The 26,601-nt window shown below is 45.4% G+C and overlaps 1 protein-coding gene across 2 annotated transcripts in view; it reads right to left on the bottom strand.

The window, feature by feature from the left end:
- GRK3 (G protein-coupled receptor kinase 3) overlaps positions 1–26,601 on the bottom strand; it is a 136,368-nt gene that overhangs the window by 31,166 nt on the left and 78,601 nt on the right. For both annotated transcript variants that reach the window (XM_027863335.1, XM_027863341.1), the window contains 4 exons: positions 24,616–24,694; positions 21,200–21,330; positions 19,243–19,337; positions 10,956–11,063 (listed from right to left, as the gene is read on the bottom strand). In XM_027863335.1, coding sequence (XP_027719136.1) covers positions 10,956–11,063; positions 19,243–19,337; positions 21,200–21,330; positions 24,616–24,694 — 413 coding nt within the window. The remainder of the gene's footprint in view (positions 1–10,955; positions 11,064–19,242; positions 19,338–21,199; positions 21,331–24,615; positions 24,695–26,601) is intronic.

The raw sequence follows: 26,601 nt of genomic DNA, 5'->3' as shown, positions 1-26,601 counted from the left end.
GGCAAAGATCCCTTTAAATACAAGGAAAGTGATTCACATTTGCATGTTGTCACATAAGCATTGCCGATCACCAATCACCTTCTTACAATGGAGCATAGCCACCATGATATCTATTACCACAAAGAAAAAATGTTTAGTAGGAGAAAGGCAATAAGTCATTTTTCCTTCAAAGAAGGGCTAATTATTTAATGTTAATTGACCAAATCCTGCCAAAATGTAGTTTTCGTTTCTAAGTCAGAGAAACCATGAGTTACAAAGAAGGGATCTTTGAGTTAACGAGATCCAGCAACCTCAATCACCCCAGCAGCTAGAATCATGGTTATATGTATGTCACCATGACCAACTCAGAAATGTGTCTTTAAAATATTTTTATAAGGGGCAGCTAGGTGGCGCAGCGGATAGAGTACCAGCCCTGAAGTCAGGAGGACCTGAGTTCAAATCCGACCTTAGACCAGACACTTCACACTTACTAGCTGTGTGACCTGAGGAAGCCACTTAAACCCAACTGGCTAAAAATAAAAAAGAATATATTTCTATAATTGTGTTTTAATATAATTGATTCCCTTGGTAACCCTATGTAATCAACAAGAAGAAGTCAACAAGCAATTATTAAGCGATTCCTCCCTCGCACGCCGAAGGCACGAGCTTTCTCGGTCGTTCCATCATCCCAGGGAGTCACACTGGGCTTGCAGTAGCCATCCCTATTTTGGACCTGCATAGCTGCATTGTTCTATGTAAGTACAAGGCTATGCACAGTCCCTGTTGACCATCATAAAGTAGAGTCAGCCTATGCTCCAGTTGGCTGAGAGCCTTTAGCAACTGACCCTATACAGCTCTACACTAGCCACTGTCCCTGCTGGTCTGGTGTCACCTGCTAATTCGATGAGTACAACATCTGTGCCTTTATCCAAGACCTTCGTAAACAGCACAAGGTCATAGCACATCCTTGGGGTACTTTGCTGGAGACCTCCTACCTCCTTAGCCTTGAACATTAACATTAACTATTTGGTGAACAACCAAACTATTTGTTAAGTCTAGTCATTCAGCTATATAGGTTGTTGTTGGTAAAGTATATCAGAAAGGATAAAACTTTATGAAAATATAAGCTATTAGGTACTTTTTAATTATAAATCCATTTTTATGATTAAAAAAAACTTGACATTCCCCTTATTCACTTATGTATAGAAATATACTAGATATGTTGGTCAGGCTTTGGCTCACATTTACTTTTTTCTAATTATTTAGTTTTATTTTTTGTCCAGGAGGTGGCAATATCAACCTGGATTTCCTTCCTCAGCTGCTAGTGGTCAGGAAGGAAGGGAGGGAGGGAAGGAGGGAGTGAGGGAAGAAAGAAGGAAGGGAGGGAAGGAAGGAGGGAAGGAAGGAAGGAAAGGCAAGGTTTAGAGTGAAAGGCAGAAGGGAGCTCAGAGGCCTCTGGTCTTGGAAGCAGCTTATTCCAATTTGAGATAGCTCTATTAGCAGTTACAAAATGAAAATGAGCATATTATTAGCATATTTCCTTGCAAAAAAATCACCTTATAAAATTCCAAAAAATGCTCATGTCCAACACATCCCTAACAAACCATATAAGCTTGGGCAAGAGCCCTCCCATCTCTTATGTTGTTACCTCAACTGATGATGATGATGAGAACTATATTGATAAAACGCTTTGCAGATTATTTCACCAAACACACAGACAAGTATTTACCAACTCTGCACACAGCACTGTGCTAGACACTGGCCCAAAATGGCAAAGTCCCAGCCCACGAGGAGTTTGAGGCTCCACTGGGGAACGCAGCCCGAATTTCCACCACAGATGGCATCTCAAGTGGAGCCTGGGGCATGGTATGTGTGAAAGCCTGGAGGCGGACGAAATTCAGACTAGAAAGGAGAATTCCTGAAGGGCCCTAGTATGAAGTAGAGTTAGAAAAGGAACCTGAAGGGTCATCATTGAGGGGTTGAAATGCCAGGCTGAGGAATTCAGAATTCTTTCTACGAGCAACAGGGAACTACTGAGAGTTCTGAGCATGAGTACAGAGTAAGACCTAGGCCTGAGAACTAGCTCTTGGGCAGCTGCGTGAAGGATCAGAGATGCAGGAGAGACCGGCAGCAGGGAGAGCCAGGAGACAGTCAGGCCTGTGGGAACCAATTTGCCCCTCCTGCCTCTTCTTCTCTTCCCTCCCATATCCCTTATCCCTCCACGGCATGACTCCCATCTCCCATTCCCTCCCTGCGTCTTCCCTCCAGCCACCATCCTCCTCCTTCCAGCTCTTCTTTCCTCCTAACTGGTCTCTCACCTCCAGTCTCTGGATCCATAATCCCCTGTACCTGCCAAGCTGATATTCCCCAAAGCAGATCTGACCATGTCAGTCCCAGTTCAAAAATCTCCTAGCCTCTGGGGGAGACCAATAAAAAGAAATGAGAATTCGAGCTAGAAAATGATGTAAGTAATTTAGAATAGTATGGACTTGTGAAAAAAAAGCCAGAGACTGAATGTGAGAAGGAATTTGAGAGAAATTAGGGAGCATTTAAAAAGGGGAATCTCCAGGCTCCAAGGGCTGCAGGAGAAGGAGCAGGACTAAGATTTGGGAGGAAAGGGAAGGAGGACAAAGTGGTAGAGTAAGATGCTAAGTAAAAAAAAAAAAATGATGAAAGAAATTAGAGAGATTAGTGCCCAAGGAGAAGTAAGCAAGGCATGCCTGCCAACTTGTTCAAAGGTGATAAAAGTCTGAAATAGGTACTTAGCAGATAAATTCTAAAGCCCCACGAGCAGTTCAAAAAGTACAGCAGAGACTGGCGAGCCACAAGGAGTGGAGAGGTCTGACCACTGCCCTGCCCTGCTCTAGCAGTCCTTGCGTATTTCTGCCAAGGACAGCCGCTGCCCATGTCCCAAGCATAGGCCAGTTTTCCAGCTAGATCAGAAAGCAAAGAGACTGGTGTGGGGGGAGAAGGTTATGAAGGGCCTTGAATGCCAGACAGCATTTTATATTTGATGCTGGAGGCAATAGGGAGCCACTGGAGGTTACTGAGTGGGGATGGGAGGATCAGATCTGCACTTTAGGAAAATCACATCAGTGGCTCAATGGAAGATGGAGGGGGGTGGTGAGAGACTTGAGGCAGACAGACTCACCTGCAACTGTTGCCATAATTCAGGTGTGAGGTGATGAGAGCCTGTACCAGTTTGGGGGCAGTGTCAGAGAAGAGAAGGGGGCATGCTGGAGAGACGTTGCAGAGGTGCCTCGATGGGCCTTGGCCACAGCTTGGCTCTAGGGTGTGAGAGGTAGTGAGGAGTCCAGGACGACTCCAGGACGACTCCTGGGCTGGGAGCCTGAGGGACTGGGAGGATGGAGGTGCCCTCAGTGGTACGGGGAAGGGAGCAGGGATGGGAGGGTTTAGGGGAAAATACAATGACTTCCACTTTGGACACAAGTTTCAGATGTCTACTGGGCATCCAGTCTGAGATGTCCGAAAGGCAGCTGGGGCCTCGAGCCTGGAGGCCAGCAGAGGCTGCAGCAGATTAGTGTCCCTTGTGGAGTCACGGAGAACAGAAAAGATGCCCCAAGATGGAGAAGGAAAAAGGATCTGGTTTTCAGAGAGGGGGAGGGGTGCAGAATCTACCAGCTAGAGGGATTGGCACAGAGCCTGGCACAGGACAGGAACTTAATGAAGGCTCACTGACTGACTGTAGGCTAGTGAGCTGTTTTTAGAATCGGTCACTTACAAGTTAAGTAGTGAACCTTTAGAAAAGGAAGCCGTGATTATGAGTCAGCATGGCTTCATCAAGACCGACTTACTTACCTTCTGAAAAGATTATTCAACTGGCAGACCAGGAAAAGACTAGAGATGGTTTACCTGGACTTTGGCTACTTTTTTGATAAAGCACCTAATCCTATTCTGGTGGGGAAGGGAATGGAAAGATGGGGCCCAGCTAATGACTTAATCAGATGGACCCAGAACTGGGTGAATGGGCAAACCTAGAGTCATTAATGCTCAATGTCAGTCTGGCAGGAGGTCTACACTGGAATGCATCAGAGCTCTGACATGTGGTCCTGGGCTATTTAACATTCTGATTAATAACTCCACTAAAGGCTTTGATATCACGCATATCAAATTAATCCGAAGACAGAAAGCTGGAAGAATAGCTTAACAATATCAATCACAATCCAAAAAGGTTTTTTTTTCTTTTCTTTTTTTTTTTTAGGCAATTGGGGTTAAGTGACTTGCCCAGGGTCACACAGCTAGTAAGTATCAAGTGTTTGGTCTGAGGTTGGATTTGAACTCAGGTCCTCCTGACGCCAGGGCCAGTGCTCTATTCACTACACCACCTAGCTGCCCCTCCAAAAAGGTTTTGAATGACATCAGGCTAACTCTTACAGTCTGAAATTCAGAAGGAATAACTTTACACTTTGATTCAAAAAATTATCTTCACATGCATAAGATCAGGGAGGTACTGCTGGATGGTAGTTTGTCTAAAAATAAAAGGGCTGGTGTTTTAAAGTGACTGTGTGATCAATATAAGTCAAAAGAGTGATGCAGAAGCCAAGAAAAGCTAACCCAATCTTGGGCTACATTAATGGAGGTATGTTGTCCAAGAATCAGGAGGCGATACTGGTCAGACCACAGATCACGCAGACCACAGACCACAGACCACATTTCCATTCTGGAAGTCACTAAAATTTAGGAAGGCCAGTGATTAGCTGGGAATTCCAGAGGAAAGTAATGAGGCTGGTAAATGGCCTGGAGTCCATGAGGACTCCATGAGAAGCAGCTGAAGGATCTGGGGATGTTTAGCCTAGAGAAGAAAAGACTGGGGGAGAGGAGTCATGAGGGGGTCTTCAGGGGGCCCAGAAGGCTGGATGGAGAGCAATGGGTTCAACATACCAAGGGGAGAATTTAGGCTTTTGGGGAACCAGAGATGGTTCTTTTTTTTTGCATTCACAGCACTTAATAGAATTTGATGCACATAGTAGGTATTTAATGTTGTTAAAGTACAAAGTGCTTTCCACATCACAATCTTTTAAGGTAGGTATATGGTATGTATACTCCTTTTACAAACACAGAAGCTGAGGTTCACTGAGGTTGTGACTTGACCATGCTTCAACGTGAAAGAGCAAAGACTTGAACCCAGGGCTTCTAAGTCCACGTCCACTGTTTAACCCACTTAAAACACACTGCTCCCTCCATATATAAATGGTGAGAATTAGACCAGGTCATTTTCGTCCCTCACACTGTGTGTGTGTGTGTGTGTGTGTGTGTGTGTGTGTGCGCGCGCGCGTGTGTGTATTTTTCATACATAACACACACACTCTTAGTAGACTCTAAGATCAATATGAATTCAGAGTGACATGGCAGCCAAAAAAAAAAGACAACACTATCGCGTGTGTGTTTATGTACATGTATAAATATATATAATCTAGTCCAACACTCTAAATAATTAAAGAGGGCAAATTTTAAACTCTATGAAAAATCATGTTCTCAATTAAAGCCGGGATGGTTATTTCCGCTTATTTTTACAGAATACGCCCTCTGTCATGTAGCGATCCCCAAATGAGTTGAATCCAACATCCTTACCATTAAGAGGTCTAGTTCCCCTTCCCACCCTGCAATCACTTATCTTCTGGATCTAATGCAGGAAGGCAAGGGGATGGTCCCTGGACACGCTCTTTGTTGATAAATGATTACCATGTTCTGACAGAAATGATTTCCACAAAGTTAAAAAGCCCTTTCATGCCAGAGGGAGGCTTTCAAGTAGTTTAGAATTAAAGTGAATAGTGCCAAAAATATTTCCAACACATGGACATACATCACTACAAAGTACATGTTTATAAATATAGCCATTCTGTGCTGGAACTTGATGAGAAATTATCTGGAATGTTTTATAGCTACCATTCACTGCTCTGGCATTGAGAAAGTTAAATCTTTCAAGTATAAAAAAAAAAAAACAAAAAACAAAAAAAAAAACCCTCTGGATGCACATCTGTTTCCAATATATCCTTGATTATTCTTTGTGAAGAAGGCCAACAATTCTGTTTCTATTTTGGAAAATGTCAAAGAAAACCTACTATAGTAATAATCTTCATTCTGAGAGACTCATGTGGTGTGCACAAACCCAGTGTGATCACAGCTGCTCCCTGACTCAGTCCTACTTTAAATAAGGAACAGCAATAGCACTGTCAGCATCTTGAGACGCAAGGCCAAATTCTCTTCACAATACATGGGCTGTGTAACTAGGGATTATCGATGGGGATGGTGCTCCCATGTGCAAGAGCAGACGGTGGCCTCTGGGCCATTTCAGCTTGCCCAGAGTTCGAGTGATTGGAAATCACACAAGAAACAAGCTTCTCAGTGCCCTCCCTGCAGACCAGGACTCATGTGAGGGGAGTCATGGGGCCTTCAAGGAAAGGAGCTTCAGCCCCTGCACCCTCGATGACCGTGACAGCTTATCCACTTTCTGCTTGAAGAGCTCCAAGGAAAGAGGGTCCCTGGCTTCTTGAGGGAGTCCACTCCATGTGTGGACAGTTAATTAGAAAATGTCTCTTTAAACTGAGCTGGTATCTGACTCTCCCCAGTTCCTCCCATTGTTCCTTGCTTGTCTTGAGGGGCCAAGCTGAGGAAGGCAGATGTGTCTTCCAGGTGACAGGCTTTCAAATCTTTGATGACAAACTCCATGCGCCCCCCGAGTCTTGTCTGGACTGACCATCCCCATTTCCCCTGGCATGCCCCCCCAGGCCCTTCTTCACTCTAGGTGTGCTACTCTACAGACTCCAACACGTCTGTGCACTTTCCTAAAACAAAGTACCTAGAACTGTAAAACAGGTATACTACAAAGGAGGTCTGATCAGGGAAGAATATAGCAGAGTATCCCCACCAGCTCCTTCTGCAGAAGCCTAAGACTGTACATGGCAGCTGGTGGCACTGTGGACAGATCACTGCACCGCAAATCAGGAAGACCCACGTTCAAAGATAGCCTCAGACACATACTAGCAGAGGGACTCTGGACAAGTCACTTAACCTCTGTCTGTCTCAGTCTCCTTAAGTATAAAATGGGAATAAGAACAGAATCTGCCTCCCAGGGTTGTCATGATGCTCAAATGAAATGTTTGTAAAGTGCTTTGCAAACCTTAATGAGCTATAAATGCTAACTATTATTGTGGTTATTATTATTGTATGTGTGGTCATGCCAATTGTGAGCACACAGCAGGTCAAACAGTGGCCTCTAAAAGGCACATTTATATCTCTACAAACTTTTCTGTATTCCACTCTTATACTCCAGTGATCTGAAATTTAGACAATGTGGGTCTTAGCTAACATCACTTACACACATAAAAACTCTTCTCCAATTTAGCAGAGCATCCTTGAGAGTTGCTAGGGCTGAAAAAGCCATCCCCTCCCAGCCAACCTAGGGATAAGGCTATTAGGATGTGGACAGAGGCATTGGCCCTGGGGCCACACTGGGAGCTTTGCTGCCTGGAGACAGCTGGCTTTGGAGCCTGCCCCAGGCCACATCCAGCCCACAATAAGACCAGGTAGGACTAAAGAAGGCAGGCAGGGAAGCTTCACATTTAGCCTGGAAATTCATTCTATAGGACCCTAACAGGGGTCATGGTCAGGCAGCACAGAGAGCATGCATTTTCACCAAGCACCAAATGGACCCTGCCATATTTCTCTCAACATCTCTCCACTGGAGTTGGCCAATCCATCATTATTGCCAACCTTCTCTCACAAAATCACATGTACTCATCAAGTACCAGTCACCAATGTGACCAAAAGCAAACAACAGACATTCTTTGCTATTCAAGACAAGACACAACTAATTTTTATAAGTGAAAATCCAGTACAGATCCATAATCACTTAGAAGTCTCTATGCACAGAAGCTGCCTTCAATATAACGACCTCTGGTGAAACGGGAATGTTGGATAATCAACAAGGTGAACAAGGCCTGTCTCATCTGGCTCAGGCAGGTGCCACAACTTCCCTCAAATTCTCTTGAGGGCCAAGCAGGAGCAATGATAGCTGCCCCTGTCACTGCCTGCCTTGGGTCTCTCCCCTCTCCAGAGCATCTTCCACTCAGCCACCAAGGAGACTCTCCTACAGCACAGGGTCACCAGGTCACTGCCCTATTCAACCAGCATCACATGTCCAGGAGCAGACACCAAATCCTCCATTTGGTGCTGACGGTCCTTGACCTTATGTCCCACTCAGCCCGACTCCATCTGTGAATGGAGTGGCACTGGCATCCTCGCTGTTCTCAAACACGACCTCCACTCCCTGACTCCAGGCATTTCCATTGGCCGTCCCCCTGCCTGGAATGTCCTTCTTCACCTCCTCTACCTCCTCACCGAATCCCAGCTAAACTCCCATCTGCTACGAGAAGCCTTTTCTCATTAGCCCTTGACACTGGGGCCTTCCCTGGGTCGATGACTCCTGATTTATCCTGTTTCTATCTTGTTTGTACCTAAGCTGTCTGCATATCATTTCCCCCGTTAGACTGTGAGCCTCCTTGAGAGCAGGGCCTGTCTTTTGCCTTTCTTTATATCCCCAGAGCTTAGTACACAGTAGGCGCTTAATAAATGTTTACTGACTGAATGGATATTGAAGTTCCCTAATATAAGGCAAGGAGTCAAAGGGGAGAGGAATATGGTGCCATTATATTGAAGGCAGTATGAACTGCTTGATAAAGGAGGAGTAATGACCTGGAGACCAGCAGACAACTGCCCTGACTGAGACCGGATGAATCATTTTGATTGAGTGGATTTCCAGGAAGGAGACATTGCTAAATGATAAAGGGAGAGAGAAAGTCTGGAACCGGCAGCAGGAGCAAGGAATGTTCTAACCTCCCTCTGGAGACCAGTATGTTGAAGGTCTGCATGAGAAGCTGTAGCCAGTGCCAGAGGAGATGCAATGGAGACCAGGGAAGCCAGGTCTCAGTGAGGGCCAGCAGATGGAAGCTGTGTGAGAGGGTCAGGATGAAGGGAAGTTTGTTCATTATGGAATCAGAATTCCAGAGGGCACAATGCAGGCAGCAGGCGGGGTGGGGGGGAATGGGACGTGAACAGGGAGGGTTAATGAGGATGGCAATGAGATAAATGGGCTTGGGAACTGGGGGAAGCTTTCTTCAAAATGGCTGCTGGTTGATTAATACACAGATAGGCAGAGAAACAGGAAGTGAGAGACTATTAAACAAAAGAAGAATCGTGGGTGTGATTTGAACAGTAAAGCTTAGTCTCCAAGGGGTGGTACCGAGGGCTCTGGTCTGGACCAGTCTCTGCCTGCAGCTGCAGCTATCTTAACTCTTAGGTAGTTGTAGGTAGGGGAAGGTATGGGGGGAGGGGAAGGGAACAGGCAATGGTCTCCAGTGGTAAGTTGGCATACTATTGTCCTTCAAAGACCCTATATGCCAGCCAATCTGTATTATGACCCCTTCATCTCTCGCCTCTGTGTATTTACACACACTGTTCCCCATGTCTGAAACACATTACACACTGCCTTTCTCATCTCTGCTTTTTGAAAACATTGACTTCCTTCAAGGTTCCACGAAGGTATTGTCTCCTGATGTTTGCCCTGATCACTCCCAAGCCCCAAACCATCACTGATGTCCTTCCTCAAATTCCCTATAACTATTTATACACACCCATCTGCTCCCCCAGAAGAAGAACGTAAGCTTCCTGAGGGCAGAGACTAATTTGGTTTTCTCTTTGGCTCCCTAGGACCTGGCAAAATGCTTTGCACAGCAAGCACTCAATCCATGTTGCCTGATCCATTCCAGTGACTGCTCCCAAGGCTAAGCCTGGCAGGGTCAAGCACCCCAGAGAGCCTCTCTGCTCAGGCTGGCACCCGCCATCTCTCGCAGGATCACAGGACCCCCACCCTTCTGGATGAGGTTGCTCAATGGCACATCAGAACATCTTAGAGCAAATTCACACGGAATCACCTCGGAATAAACTCTCTAATGAGGTAGGCAAGGCTGATGACACGAATTACAGCACAGAACTAGCAGTCAGGCTCCACAAATGAAGCAATTCAATTACAGAAACACAGACCCTGAATTTATAAGCAATAATAGAATTCTGGTTCCCAAGTGACTTAAGTGGGCCGAGCATAACTGGATTAGCAAAGAAATAAGGGAACTAGTGCTGGGGCTGCACTTTATTCTGCTGCGGGCTACAGCATCCATTCTCTCTCGAAAATGCACACATTATAATAAGCAAATGTAATAATGGTAAAAAAAAAAAAAACTTTTTAAAACCAATTATTTGGATTTGGGCAAAATTAATATGATGCTGTCCATCAATGAACAAGGCCTAACAATTAAAAACAGGCCTATAAGATGGCAGCCCCCACAGCACACACCTGGAATGTCCAAACCGCCGCAAGGGCCGTGGAGCTAGACTAGAAAGCAGACGAGAATCTGGCTTAGAACGCTCACCCTCGGCCCCCAAGCCTCACCTGAGGGCACTTCACACAAGTGGGTCACAGTAGGAAGTCTGGAAAACCTACACAAGGAATGACTCCCAAGCAGAGCTGAGGAGACTTGAATGGGGGGGCGTGTTGGGGTCTTTCCCTCCCTGCCCCAATATTCCCCCAAACACATCCAACCACCAAAAGGACAACAAGGGGTACATCTCTTCCAAGTGGGAGGGAAGACAAAGGGTGATGACTTCATCCTTTCCAATCACCCCACCTTAGCAGTACTAGGTTCATTTCAAGACTATTACTCATCCACAAAAGGATTTTGGAGCAGTCATATTTAGGCTTAAAACAATGAGCATTTTAGCTCTGTCTTGTTATTGGAGCCCAAGTGCCGAGTTGCACGCAGTGCATCACCTGTGAAATTCTGCTTCTTTTTATGAAACTAGGCACGAAGCAGTCACCTTCTGGGCAGGCCCCAGAGGTCAGACTCGATGCAGAGAACCCCACGCCTCTCCTTTAATGGACTTGTTCTTCTCGTACTTACCCTCGTAGAAGCTTGAAGAGCATACACCCCAAAGAGAACCAGTCGGCGCTGCTGTCGTACGCGGTCCCCTTCTGGAGCACCTCGGGAGCCATGTAGCCATGGGTGCCACTTTAGGAAAGACAGACAGACAGACCGCAGGATCAGCACATGTTATGGCCACAGTAAACTAATCACAGAGAAGCACATTCTCTATTAACTGAAGGTACTTGGGCAAAAAGACAACAGAAAATTAGTGTTTGTGATTTTGGTCATTCCTCCACAGCTAGCTGATGAGAACAAGAAAATGACCATGTAATTGTACACCTGAAGCAAAGGGCCTGCTCTCTGTGGGCGATGAATAAGTCACTAAGTCTTCTCAAACAGTAAATATGAAAGCCTCTGTCTCTGCTAAAAAAAAATACACTAATAGAAAAAAGGCAGCTGGGTTTAGGTGAGGGGTCAAACATGGTGAAAGAACAACCAAGCAACTGAGTCAAGGCCTGGAGACGCCACCTTAGGTGGCAAGAGGTCAGTTCACGCGTTTTTGGACTGCCTGGCAACATCTATGACCAGCTAGAGAGTCGAGGAAAGCGAGAGAAGCCACAGGAGTTAGAAAAGGCAAGAGAACAGAGAAAATGGAGAGCATGGCTGAGGTCCCAGGGAGCAGCAGCAGCAGGGCTGTGGCAGAGGGGCAGCCCAGGCAGAAGCAGGTAATGAGAGCCAGGCCACTAGGCGTGCCCACTGACTGAACAAAGGCCATGCCCTCAGAGTGAGGCGGTGCACAGAAGCGGTGGCAGGAGGCCGCACAACCCACGCCTCCAGTTCAGCAGTCACCAAACAGCATTTCTCTCCTGTCTGTGGTGGGAAGGAGAGGACTGGGGGTGGGAGTGGTCTGCATGCCCCTCAATACTGTAGCCCATCAGGGGAGGGAGAGGGAAGAGAAAGGGGGAGAAAACCTCCCCCAGGAAGCCCCAGGCCAAATTCTTGAAAGAACACAAGATGCTTCTTCTTCTGTTTTATAAACAAACCTAGACCAGGGTGAGCTGATCTGGAGGTGCTCATGGCTATGTGGCTGGGTCCTCATCCTGGTCCTCTCCCTCCCTGTCTGACGGCTTCTTCTCAGTCTCTTTTGCTCATTTTTCTTCCGTGGCCCTCCCCCTAACTGTGGGTTTTCCTTCCTTAGAGCTCTGTCTCAGGCCCTCTTCTCTTCTCCCTCTACATTCCCTCTCTCAGTCACCTCAACAGCCACCATCTTGATTTAGGTGACCCCCAGATCAATCTATCAAGGCCCAGTCTCTCCCCTGGGCTCCAGTCCTCCATCACCAATTCCCTATGGGATATTTCAAATTCAGCGTCCCAGAGATTCACTATCTTTCCCCTCAAGCCCCTCCCTTTTCCAGACTTCTCAATTTCTGTCAAAGGAACCAGCATACTTCCTATCTCCACACATTACCCTGGCATCCTCACTCCTACTCACCCACACATCCCATCGGTTTCCAAATCTAGTTTCTACCCGCACAACACCTCTCACATCCAGCTCCCGCTCTCTACTCACACAGCCACCACCCGCGTCCAGGGCTTATCTCTTACCCAGAAGGACTGTAATGGTATCCTCTATTGATCTCTCTGTCTCCAGTCCACACTCTGGTCCATCTGGCACACAGCTCCCACTATGCCTTTGGGTTAGTGTAAAACCTAGCCACTATTCCCCTGCTCATCCAATTCTATTGGGTTCTTATTGCCTCTAGGATGAAACTTAAACTTCTTTGTTTAGCTTTTAAAATCTTTCAAACCAGGCCCCAACCTAGCTTTCCAGCCTCATCAGACCTAACTTCTGTCCCACAGAGAGCTGACCCATTTCTGTGCCCTTGCTCTGGCCATTCCTAGGCTCAGAAGGCCCCCCCTCATCACCTTCAGAAGGTACCTGTGTCCCGTCCACTCGAAGCCTTCCCTTCTCCATCACTCATCCCCCACATCAAGCTGCTGCTGCTGCCTCCTCCCTATCCCCTCCCCAGTCACCCAGGATTTCACCCTTTCTTATCCATCTGTGTTTAACTGCTTCATACTGATTCATTTTGTATTGTTTTACTCTATATTTGGTTACTGACTTTACTTGTTTAAATAATAATGTCCTTGGATATTAATGTAATTTAACATGTATTCGTTTTCTCCCCTAATGGGACAGAATCTCCCCTGTAGTCCGGATGCCTTCCTTCTTTGTACTTTTATCCCCAGTGGCCATCACCGAGTTTGACTGATAGTGTCAATGACGCAGACAAACAGGATGTTTTGTTTTGTTTTTTGTTTTTTCAGGCAATTGAGGTTAAGTGACTTGCCCGGGGTCATACAGCTAGTAAGTGTCAAGTGTTTAGTCTGAGGCCAGACTGGAACTCATGTCCTTCTGAATCCAGGGCCGGTGCTTTATCCACTGTGCCACCTAGCTGCCCCCCAGGATAATGTTTTAAATGGGGCCAACAGGTCAAAGAACACTCAGAGCAAGGACTGGTTTTCTGGAGAAGGAACATTCTGTTTGAGCCTTTCATTTGCTAGTTAATTTAACGAGAAAGTCAGCCAAGATGCATCCGGTGTGGAGGAGCTGGCTTCCTGGGGGGCATGCCAGGCTTCACTTGGCGGATGAACAGAGTGCAAGATGAAACCAAGGACTTTGGCCAGGAAGTGAGCTCCAGGCCCACTGGGCTGAGCTCGCCACATCTGGTCTTCGGGCCTCATGTCCCTTTGACTAGACCATCTTCAGCACATCTGAGAGTAAGCAGGCACCTACCAGAAGAGGCGTCATGGACAGATAATCAGATGAGAAGGCAAAGTTTGGGACTGAATCTCCGCTCCATTAATTCAGTGCCTACCAGCAAGACCTGGGCCAGTTACTGGGCCTCGGTTTTATCATCTACCTCTAAAATGTGGGGACTGGACTTGATTGTACCTATGGTTTCTTTAAATATTAAAATAATAATCCATGCTAATTTCTGCACCGTGCAAAGCAAATGACTGACGTCCAGTCATTTGATATGTCCCTATATAAGCACTGGGATGACAGAGATATAGCAACTCAAAGGGTTAAATAACAGGCACATTATCTGAAAATTAACTAGGAAGTATTCTGTACCAGAGATTTCTATGGAAAAGTTGAAAAAAAAGGTTCTAGCACTGAACCAGTTAACCCTCAGCTAACCTAACCTAATGGCAGCTACATGTCCCAGCGAATGGAGACCTGGAGTTTGAATCGTGCCTCTGACACACAGTTGCTGGGTGACCCTGGGTGAGTCACTTCTCTTCTGTCTCAGGCTCAGTTTCCTTATCCGTCACATTAGAGGGTTAGGGTCCAGAATGCCTGATCAAGGAGGCCACTGCAAGCGAGGCCTGGCCATTGTAAACTGGTAGAGATGTGTCCAGTCTGTGCTGGGTCACTTAGCCCTGCCCACATTTTCTTCAGCTCTGACAGATGATGATGATGATGATGATGATGATGATGATGATGCTCCTTTCTCCCCCACAGCTGCCCAAGTGAGGCTCCCAGCAGGCATGGGTGCTGTAAAGCACCATGTCTGTAACTGCCTGTGACCAAGCTCTGCATCCTGGTCCACAAGTGAGGGGCAGGGGGAAGAGGGGAGGGGGATTTTTTCCTTATCTTTTTTGAGAGTTTAGGCCAGGGGTGGGGAACCTACAGCTTCAAGGCCACATGTGGCCTCTAGGTCCTCAAGTGCAGCCCTTTGACGGAATCCAAACTTCACAGAACAAATCCCCTTAATAAAAGGATTTGTTCTGGAAAACTTGGACTCAGTCAAAAAGCCACACCTAAGAACCTAGAAGGCCACACGTGGCCTTGAGGCTGAAGGTTCCCCACCACTGGCTTAAGCAATAGGGTTCCCTAGAAGCCATGGGGCTAGAGGAGGTGAGCTCATCCCTCAGAGGCTCTAATTCTAACGTTCAAACAGGTGTCGATATTTCAGGGCAAAGAAAACAAGCTGACGCAGGCACTCCAAGGACCTTGTTTTCTGGGCATACAGTTAATGAAAGATGCTGGTGGCTTACTTCCAGCTGCCCCTACCCACTGGGGATCCAGGTGCCCATCAGCCGCTCCTCTCTACCTCTGCCGTCGTCACCTTGTTTCAGCTTTAGTCCATGCTCCTAAAGGAATAACTGACAATGGTGGCCTGGACCAATGAATGAAAAGTCACTTATTTAGGACTTCGGGTGGGCAAAGCATGGTAGTACATGACATGAAATGATGTGACCCGAGGCAGAGCTTTAAAGTGAGGTCCTGTCATGACTAGTCATTTTTAATCTGCTTGACTCTCAAGTTTTCTTTTTATTGTCAAATGTTACTCCAAGAACAATTCTTGGTTTTACTACATTTCTCCAAAATATCATCAAAGAGTTAGTCACAAATCATGAGGCAAGAGCTTTAGGTTGATGAGCAGAGACACAGTTATGTGATTGGCCTTGCCCAAGGACAGTGTCCAAAGCCTCACCTCTGTACCTTTGAAAGGTTTCAAAAAAGAGAAAATGCCAAGGTAGATTCATAGCCTAGGTTTAAGTCTTCATGTAGGACAAAGAGATGGCTTATTTGAGAATTTTTGTTCAACCATTTTTAAATCGCATCCACCTCTTCGTGGCCCCATTTAGGGTTTTCTTGGCAAATATAATAATGTAGTAGTTTGCCATTTCTCTCTTCCAGCTCATTTTACAGATTTGGAAACTGAAGCTAATAGGGTTAAGTGATTTGCCCAGGGTCATCCAGCTAGTGTCTAAGGTCAAATTTGAACTCAGGTCTTCCTGACTTCAGACCCAGCACTCTCCCCACTGTGCCCCCTATTTTAGAATAAGGGACTTCATTTGCTCAATATTTTCATTGCCTTGCATATTATTTTTCAAGTAACCGATTCACTGGAAATTGCCATTAAATCAAGCCAATCAACTGTCCCTATTTTAAACGAGCCGTTAGGGTAGGTACAATTGTGTGCTCTTGGAATCAAGAGAGGAAAAACAGCCATGGTTTCAGAACATTAATCTGCCTTTTAAAAGTGATGTATATCAAGTAATGAGCAGACTAGTCACTTCAACTGAATAAACTATTTCATCTCCTAGAACTTATCCCTTTGGGAGAATCATTAATTCTCTCTGGGCCTACAGTAACGTGATCATAACCACACCAAACTAGAGAAATTATATCAGATAACTATGGTTTGAAAAGGCCAAATCAAACTCCCAAACCTAGAGAACTCCCTGGTCACAATGTAGTCCATGATAAGTTTGGACCCAGGAATCATAAAATACTATAAAAATGCCAACACGGCTATCACCCCCACCGAGTTCTGCAGGAAGTGGGGGTCCTCATTTATTCAGATTCAGTGAAAGCTCCCAGCCATTCTGATATAGGCATAGCTCCATGTATGCTCACAAGAGTCTGCAGAGTCATAGAACACCTGCGTCCCAGCTCTGCCTCGGAGACATCCAGACTCGCTCCTGGGCAGTCACTGAAATGCTCCACGGCCGAGGCACCATCGAGGCCTCTGCGACCGGGTGATGCTAACTGGAACTGCTAAGAGGAAGGTTTCTCAGTCCTGTGGAGAAGACAGGCCCAGGAGTGTGTGATCCCTGTGATCCCTGGCCCCCTAGATTTTGGAGGGTGACTTAGAGGCCCGTTCAACTCATCACAGAGGAGCATCGATTCAACTGCTGGAGGGTTAAAGGCATGAAAATGGTAAAAATGTGGGGAAATCTGGGAATGGGCTTGAGCCTATGTGCTCCTGGATCAGAGGCCAGCCCTCCACCCACCGTGCCATAGGCCTCTCCTACACAGAAACAGACAGAAATCAGAAAGAAGGAGACAAACCAAGCAGAGAAAAATAGAGCTGGGAGCGTTGAGATAGTGAGAGCTCAAAAGATTATTTTAAAAACCATGTTAAGTGCTACATTATAGCTACCTATTCAATAACCCAGTAAATATCAGTAACCCAGATATTTAAAAAGAAAAGCAACCCCGCAGATAATGTAGCAAGCATCGGTCTTTCACAAAACTAAATGTGGATGGCAAGGCCTGGCATCTGGGGGAGACTCTGTTGTGCAAAGTGCTCTGTGGGCAGTATTGCATTTGACATTCACACCACACCCATCAAGGAGGTATGTCAGCACTTCTCCCCACTTTCTGAATGAGGATATTGAGTCTGAGTGAGGCTGGATGACTTGATGACCTACCGTCTATACCCTTGGCTGCCACCCACACCGCTCGCTACCACTGTAAGATTCCTAAAGCACAAACGTGGCCGTGTCTCTGCCTGAAGCAGGAAGAACCCTCAGCTCCTCCTCCGACTCCTAGCACCAAACACAAGTTGCTCTTGGAGGCCTTTTCACAGACTGTCCGCCACACCAGGATGCTCTCCTTGCTCATCCGCCTCCTGGCTCCCCCGCTCCTGCCAGCAGCCTTTCCCAGGCCCCCTGGATCCTAGACTTAGATGCTTCGTTCTAGGAGGCCCCCAATTTATCCTGTCTCCATCTTGTTTGTACATAACTGCAGGTTGGATGAAAGGAAAAGACATTAAGGACTTGGGATGAGGGAAGCCCCCACTAGCCTCTGAGCTCCTTGAGAGCAGGCATTGTCTTCTGCCTTTCTTTGTGACACGGTACCAGGCACACAGCAAGCACCTAATAAGTGCAGCTGACTGAGCGGCATCCAAAGCCTTTCTCAGCCTACCTCCAAACTGCCATCTTGTCTTATCTGCACTGCGGCCAGCCTGCCTTCTGCCTGCCCCCACACAACATGCTATCCCCCTTGCCCACGGCTCACTCGAGGCCCAGGATGCTCCTGGTTCTCCTTTCCACCACTCAGAATCCTCTCCTGATCCCCCAACAGCCAATGTCTCCTACTGAAATCAGTGGCTATTTTGTACATACTCTGCATATACTTCTATGTGCATATGTCGTTGCCCCAGCAAAATGTAAGCTCTTTGAGGACAAGAATTGTTTCTCATCCACATCCCTAGTGATTGCCCTGGTTCCTGGCACATAGATGGTGCTTTAAAAGGTCAGAATCTGAACCCAAGTCCTGTGGACTCCAAGGCCATCACTCTGCCCAGGGTCCCACACTGTCTCGTGAATACCAACTCCCATAATTGACATTCACGCTGTACATCTATCATCTCACTGAAGTCTCTCAAAGACCCTGAAAAGTAGGTAATACAGGTACACATACACACATATGCACATGTGATTTGTGATGCACATATAAATGTGCACATGTACACACATACATATATGTATACAGACTCCTGTGTGTTTATAGGGAGTTCCCTGATACCAGAGAAATCTAAACAAATCACAAACCACTTTACAAGCCTACTTTCTAACACACTGAGTCCTAATAGTCAAAATTTAGTTTGAAAGAAGGAACCAGCTCTGTAGCAACCAGCTCTGGCACCATCCCCTGGAGGCCAGAGCAAACAGGTGCTCTACCATCAGACAACATGGTGAGGGCCGGGCTGTGCACACACACTCACACACACACACACACAGGATGGGGGTCTGAATGAAGCAAGCATCTTCCCTTCTTTCCCAATTAAAAGAAGCACGTTGGCTTTAGGAAGGTAGAATTTGCCAAAGACTGAAATGGCCTGTGGATCAGCATTCTCCATATTTATGCCCTTTAATTTTATTTTGGAAAAGTTCTTAGAAGAAAGAGAAAACACCATGGAGACGCAGTAAAATCCCATGCTAAGTCACGTATTTCCTTCTCTGTTTCGCCAGATGCGGTAATGCTGGATGTGCTCCCCACGCACAGTGATGCTGAACATGCTGATGCTCCAGAGGTCCTGACTCTGTGAGTGTGGGCCCTCCCTTCACCAACGCACATCACCACCAAGCTAAACACAAGCAATGACAAAACCAGCAAGCCTCTGGGTTGCGGCCTTTCTGGCCAGGCACTAGACTCGGGCACACGCGCTTTTCTGGACTATCATGGCTTAAAAAAACCTTCGCCCGGTGGTCTAAGATCTGGGGAGGAGCTTAACTGAGCAGGGTCTGGGAAGACAGGCAGGTACCCAGTCAGTCCATCTCCAGACCCATCTTCAAAGCCTTCTGAGTTTTAGTAGAACATATTTCTCTTAAATACAAAACAGAACCTACAATAATAATAATGATCATAACGCTACCTTGAGGTAGGGTTACACAGCATTTGAAAAATTATAAAATGTCCCGAGTAAAAAGCAGGTAAAAAAAATGGGTATTTGAAATTCCATTGTAGAAAAGCACGATTTGTCATTAATGATAGAACAGATGTGTCTGTAATACTTACACACTAGCATGTGGTTTCTTTTTGGAAAAATCGCAGGCAAGCCCAAGATCTGATATCCTCACATGTCCATATTCATCCAAAAGGATATTGGCAGGCTAGATATAAACACAGAAAGCAACACTTATACACCCTCGCCAGCTGTGGAAGCTTCTCACGGGGCGGCAACACCAACACTTCACTCATGATGGGCTCCACGGTGCTGTCAGACTTGGCATCCCCCAGGCCTCCATCAGAACTCAATGCTCTCTAAAAAAGATTAAGGCAACAACTGCTCCTGCCAATCACAAAGGAGCCCTCCTTCCTTAGGTCTCATACATGAAGAGAAATGCAGAGAAAGGGCCGACATTTAGGCAGTACGTCAAGTTTGGCAAAGGGCTTACTGTACATTCTGTGTTGTGCCTGAGCCCCACAAAACCACGTAGGGAATGGAAGAGAGACATGAATTTATTCCCATTTTCCAGATGAGGGGTTCAGGGAGGTCCAGTGACTTGTTTATGGTCACAAAGCTGATAAAGGTTGGAGGGCATGCAGCCTATCTTACTGATGGTTCTATCTGCCTCAGTGAGACAGGTGCTTCACCACAACCTACATGTCTGTTGAAATTAATTTAGAAGAAAAAGTGGCACCTGAGGAAAAATAAGATCCTCTCGAAAAAGCCAAGCCATCTGGCTCATCACTTAGGTTCCTTTGGCAGGTAACCAGAGTAACAGGTAGGAGTCAGAAGACCCAAAGTAGCACCCCGCTCTGCCACTTATAAAACCGTGACCTAGAAAAGGTCACTGACCTGCTTTGGGCCTCAGTTTCCTCTTCTGTAAAATAAGGGGACTTGACTACATGATTTATAAGGTCCCTGCTAGTTCTAAATCATTTCATCATTTTTTTATAGGGTTTCATCAGACTTGGGGGGAAAAAAACTAGACAGAGAACAACAGAGTTTTCAACTCTTGAGGGTCAAAAACTATGCCCTTCTTCGCACATAGTACAGGGAAGGACTGCTGAGAGGGATTTTACAAATGGCACCTCACAAATGTTAAAGAAATACAATTTCGGGACAAAGGACCCCAGAGTATGCCGTTGTTCTAAACTAAGCCCAATACACTGGGCTAGCAGCCATTTGTCAATCCATCTTCAACTGAATCACAGGAACAGTCAAGCAGAATGCAGACTACCTTTCTGGCAAAAAAGGAACCCACGAACATCAAAACAGATCATAACTCATGAAGGAAAATCAACTATCTCTTTCCTCCACAAAGAATTACAGCTGGGCTGAGGAGCTGTCCGCCAGGGATCAGCTACTGTTTCACATGCCGTAAGAACAACACTGTACGATGACAAAAAATGAGGCATGAATAATTCTTAGTAGTTAGAACAAAATTTGAATACAAATTGATTAATTCACACTCCTTCTAAAAAAGTCTTCAAAATCAAATAAAGTAAAATATGTCCACTCAATACCTGTTAGGGATTTCAATGAGAAAAATGGACTCTTTGGAGTAAGAAGGGACTGTTCAGAGGTCTAGTATAAGCCCCTTCTTTGAGGGAGGAGAAAATGGAGGTTCAGAAAGTTAGCAATCCCTAGCCCAAAGTTACACACGGAGTGCAGAGCGCCGGCCGCCGTGGCCTCCCAAGCAAGGGCTCTGGCCGTGCAGCACGCTGACGTGCTCCTCACTTAGCACTCCTCATTCTGCTTAACAATGACACACCTGAACGAAGCGCATCTGCGACCACTGGAAAGTTCTCTCTAGAACATCGCCATCGACAAGCGTGTCCAGGCTTGGTTATTGGCAAGGAGGGCCTCCAAGGCCATCCCGGCCCCCGTGAGTCTGATTAGTGCTGCTGGGGCAGAGATGCTGGACATGGAGAAGATTCGGCATCAAACTCCAAACATCTTTTTTTGTCCTGTATGAAGCCACTTAAGCTGGCCAAGTAAATGAAATCAGTGTTTTTAAATGATTACCTTCAAATCTCTGTAAACCACAAAACGGTTGTGCATGTGCTCTAAGCCCAGGATGATTTCGGCAGCATAGAACTTCATTTCCTTTTCAGAAAACACCCCGTGCTGGGAGAGGTGATAGTGCAAATCTCCCCCTAAAATCAGAGGCAGAATTTCACTCAAAGGGCTTGGATTTAGAGGAAGTACAAACAGCCACAAGCCTAACTGGTCCTTGCCACCATAAGAAAACCCAACACAGAGCCAATCTGTGACTTCTAAGGATGAGAAGCGTCCACTTGAAAAGAGCATCAACCAACCAACCAGGAAGCATTTCTTGGCTACACGCATGCCAGGCACTGCGCAGTGGGGATACAGAAACAAAAAGGAAACAGCCCCTGCCCTTTGGGAGCTTACACTCTACCTGGGGAAATAGCGCGGACAGATGTGAGTCTAGATGAAACGTAAACCAAATCAATATGAGGTCACTGGGAGGGCAGACACTAACTAGTCAATGAGCCCTCCTGGAGGAGGGGCACTTGAGCTGAGCTCTGAAAGAAGACAGAGATTCTGAGACAGGGGACCAAAAAGTCCTCTCAGGCCCGAGGGACGGCCCATACAAAGGCATGGAAATGGGAAAAGTGAAAATCCAACTGTAGATGAAGGGGTCTATTCAGAGATGCAAAGAGAGGGTTAAAACAAGAAAATTGTCCTTATCAAGGACACTGGGAAAAACTGAAGTCAGCCCTAATGTAAACTAAATAACAAACCAGATTTACCATTTACAGACTGGTAGTGGAATAAATGTTATCATTATATGGCTGACTCAATTCTATCGCTTTGGTTATTCCAGTCTATTAATTTTAATAGTTAAATGAGATTACACGGCAATCCAATAGATCGCTTAGCAATTAATTGTTATGGCAGATGAAAAAAATCAACTAATACTATATCACATCATAGAGATATCAATCAGGTTTAAGAATAAGAAAGCCCATATGTACGACAAAATCATCAAGTTGATTGACTTACAGGAATTAACATGTGTTAATTTTGGTGACTTTATTTTACAAATTACTTTTCTTCCCCACTCTCTTTTCATAGCAAGGCATATATTTTTTATTTTGAAAAATCTAGTCACTTCCCCAACTGACTCATTAAAAAAAATACCAATTTCTTCCACTGGTTTCCAGCCCCATCTCTCTCTTCTCAGTCCCTGGTGGGTGAAATCCATAGCTGACGTTCAGCTCGTGGTCACTCGACACTCCATTGTCTGATCATCTCTGATGTCCACAGCTGACCAAGCTCCTTCTTTGCTCACAGTTCTCCTTTGTTCTGTCTAACTTCTTCTACACACTTACCAAACTGCCCTGGACCTTTACCATGTGCTCCTTTTCCTTTTTCCCTCCTCCAAATTCAAAGCCTTGATGCTGATGGTAGGGAGCTTTACATCTCTGTATCCCCAAGGCTTCATATATCTTATGCACAAAGGATGTTTGATGAATTGAATAGTTCAGATATAAAAAAAAAAACTATTAACATACATAGGCTGTTTGGGTTCACCACATTTTTTGCTGAGGTAGAAACATTCTTTATAGGATATCCTTTTTTCTAGGCTGTCTGATGAGTTGGATCAGTAAACCAAATGGTTTTTCAGTAATCTCTGTCTCATGGATTTCATTCCAAGTCATTCGATGACTATTCTCAGCCCCAATGATGTGGGGAGTATGAGATGTCTTCACTGACAAGAGAAAACACTCTAGGAAGTGGGTTTTCAATAATCTCTCATATTAGCTGGGTTTTTCTGGTCATTGGTCTTTGAGTTGAGTGCCAAGGTCAAAATCTAATTGATGTTTTCACTTAAGTGGATTCATATTCATCTGCGTTTTATCAGGTATAATTTTATAAAAATTATTTTCAAATGTTCACTTATTGGGATGGGGAAAGGAGTGCAGAGAAAATTTTAAAATGTGCTATTTTATCTAAAATTCAGAGTATTAAGGCAGCACAGAATAGTGGAGAGTGTACTGGACTTAGAATCAGGAATACCTAGGTTCAAATGTCACCTCAGATACTTTCTAGCTCTGTGGCCTTGGACAAGTCACTTAACCTGTTTGTCTCAGTTTCCTCATTTGTAAAATAAGCTGGGTGGACTTAATGACTGCTAAGTTCCCTGCCAACTATAAAGCTACGGTCCTTCTAGCTATAATGCTATGAGTTAGAATTCTGTGGCTGTTGTTTTTTAAATACTGCCTTTCTCCTGGTACTCTTCCTACCTATCCCATTATTCCTCAGTTTCCTGTTTTGGCACACATCACACCCCCAACCACATTAGCTCCCATGGATATTAACTGTCATGTCCATGCAGGTGACTCCCAGATGTAAATATCCAGCCCTGGCCTCTCCCATGGGCTTCAGTCCCACGTCACTATTTGCCTAGTGGACATCAGAGACTGGACGTCCCATAGACACCTCACACTCCTCATGTCCAAAACTGAACACATTTTCTTTCCCCCTCAAAACCTTCCCTTTCCAAACTCCCCTCATCCTTCTGGACTCCCGGATTGGTAACTTGACCCGTGACCTCTCACCCCAACTTTGAACAGTTGCCAAATCTTGCTGCTTCTACCTTCACACCACCTCTCGTATCTTACTCCTCCTTTCTACTCACAATTGCTGCCTGAGTTCGGGCCTCCATCACTTCTCAACTGGATCACTCCAACAGCCTCCTAGCTGGTCTCCCTGCCTGAAGCTTCTCCCTGTGCCAGCCCATTCTCCACACAGCTGCCAAAGGAATTTCTCCTGAAGTACAGATCTGACCAGATTACTTCCCAATTCAATCAGCTCCAATGGCTTCCTGTTGCCTCTGGTGTCAAATAGAAAGTCCTTAATCTGGCTTTCAAAGACATTTACAATCTGGCTTCAACTTCCTGACATTGTCAATGGACACTACTTCCCTTTCCACACCCGTCTTCTTTCTGCAACTCAGAAACAATTCTCCATTTTCCACCTCCGTGCCTTTGCATCCAGCCATCCCCAAGTCTGGAATGCTCTCGCTCCTTTCCTCTGCCTCAGAAAGTCCCTCTCTTCCTTCCAGAAGCAGTTCAAGCACCACCATCTATGTGAAGCCTTTCCTGACTCCCCACCCCCACCAACTGCTACTGCCCGCCCTCCCAAACTACCTTGTATTTAAATGCTTTCCACATATTTGTATTGATTCACTTCACACTGGCGCTGTCTGTTTTTATACGGTCCTGTCTCCTCTGTGGAGAACGTAAGCTCCTCTTGGGCAAGGAGTGTCTGATTCTTTGTACTTGTATCCCCAGTGCCATGCACAATAATGAAGGCACCCCTGGTGGACCCAAAGAGCCCAAAGTATCCAGGAAGTTCAAGGCCCCAGATCCCAGCGGCCGTGCCACACCCACCCCTCCAGCTTTGCTTACCATTCATCAAGTCCAGGATGAAGCACAGCTTGTCAGGGGTATGGAAGGCATAGGTCATACACACAATGAAAGGGCAATCCTAAAGGGTTCAAAATAAGCCAAAAGGTTAGCAAGAGGAAAGCAAAAGAAAGCCAAAAGAACAAACTGGTTGAAGAAAATATCTAAATGCATCTCCTGCCACCACTCTTCATCTGGCATAAAGCATTTTTACATGCCATAATCCCAGGAGCTCACAAGAGCTTTCCTCCTACTCTGGCATGGGGCACTGAGGCCCTGAGATCTGCCTCAGGACACAGAGCCAAGAACAATCAGAGGCAGGACCGGAACCCAAGTCTTCTGCCTGCAGATCCATTGCTCTTGCTTTTGCCTGACTGCCCCCGTTATACGTGATTTATGCCCTACCAAGGCAGAAAGTTGACACTTTGAAAAGCTCTAGCATTTCTCTTAAAGTCTGAAAAACAGAGGCAAACCCACTCTATACCATTCTAAAAAAAAAACACAACTAAAACTATATAGAAAAAAAATTTCACATCGATATAACCACAAGCCCGTCACCTGACCCCAGCCAATATTCTTTGGAGGGTTTACCTAACAGGTGTAAACCATCTCCCAGCTGACCTTGTTTTGTTGGTGGGGTTTCTTTTTTAATGCATTATGGGCACCAGTGCCAAAAGGCTGGGCAATGCCAGCTTCCCTTTGCTGTTCCAGTTATTGGCATGACTCTTCAGCTCTCCATTCCTTAGTACCTCCTGACAGTAAGGCTTAGAATTACTACACAGAAGATGATACCATTGGCACTGCTCTTATGGTGAAACACTAAGGGTAATGTTAGAATTAAACCATCATTTGATAAGTGGATCACACAAGTTGTAAACCAGGGCCCAGACACATATGTCAAGATGAGGCACTGAAGGGGAAAATATCAATTACCAAAAAAATTGATTAGGAATTATTTTAGTCTTGGGTGCTTAAAAATAAAAGCATCACAAATCATGGAATTGAGAGCTGAAGAGGAGCTTAGAGCTCAGCTAGTCCAACACTTCCATTTAACAGAAAGGAAAACTGAGGTCTAGAGACAGAAAGTGACATTCACAGAGTCACACAAGTAGAACATTGCAGAGTCAAGATCTGAACATGGTCTGCCAGCCCCCAATCTACCAGCCAAATGCCAAAAGTGGGCTGAATGATAGCTCATTCAGGAACAGAGACACACATTTTGGGTGGAAAGAATCCCCCCACTGCTACTATGAATGCTACATCTGCTGTGTATTCATATGTAATTAGGTTCCACTGAATCATTTATCTCATAAGATTAGAAGAAGGATGTTGCTTTAATTTTACAAGATGTTAATATCAAAGATATTAAAAACAGTAAGTTGATGAGGCACTAATTATTTAAGTGGAAAAGTTAAATGAACCTAAGAAAACAAAGACATGATCTAATTAATTAGCCCTCCTAGTGCTCTCCCTCCCAAAATCCTATTGTATTTCTTTTATATAGATTTATGCCTGTACCAATTGTCTAGCTCCACAGAATGTGAGCTCCTTAAGAGAAAGAATATTTCATTTTGTCTTTATAAATCCAGTGCCTAGAATAGCACTTGGCACCAACTAGGTGCTAAATAAATGCTTTTGGATTGGTTCATTAAACAAGCACATTTGGGCTCACAAGAATTCAAGTACTCACTCTTTTTTACGTAGGAGGATAAAAATTTCTCATTTTCAAAGATAAGGATCTATCCCTTGGAAGAGGAGAAGGAGGGGGCAATCACATTTGGGTAGAATAGCACAGTTTTCTAACCCTTTTCATATTATCTTATCTTGGATGTTGTGGGTAGGGTAAGCATCATTATTCCCATTTAATAGATGAGGCACCTCTGGCCTCACCTTTAAGACTAAATGACAAACTGTATTCACAGCCACATGAAAAAATGCTCCAAATCACTAATAATATGAGAAATGGACAATACAACCACCCTCAGGTTT

This window comes from Vombatus ursinus, unplaced genomic scaffold, assembly GCF_900497805.2.
Source record: "Vombatus ursinus unplaced genomic scaffold, bare-nosed wombat genome assembly UNPS02001287.1, whole genome shotgun sequence".
NCBI classification, from domain to species: Eukaryota; Metazoa; Chordata; class Mammalia; order Diprotodontia; family Vombatidae; genus Vombatus; species Vombatus ursinus.
The sequence above is the reverse complement of the archived record's forward strand: the minus strand, read 5'-3'. Positions and strand labels throughout refer to the sequence as shown.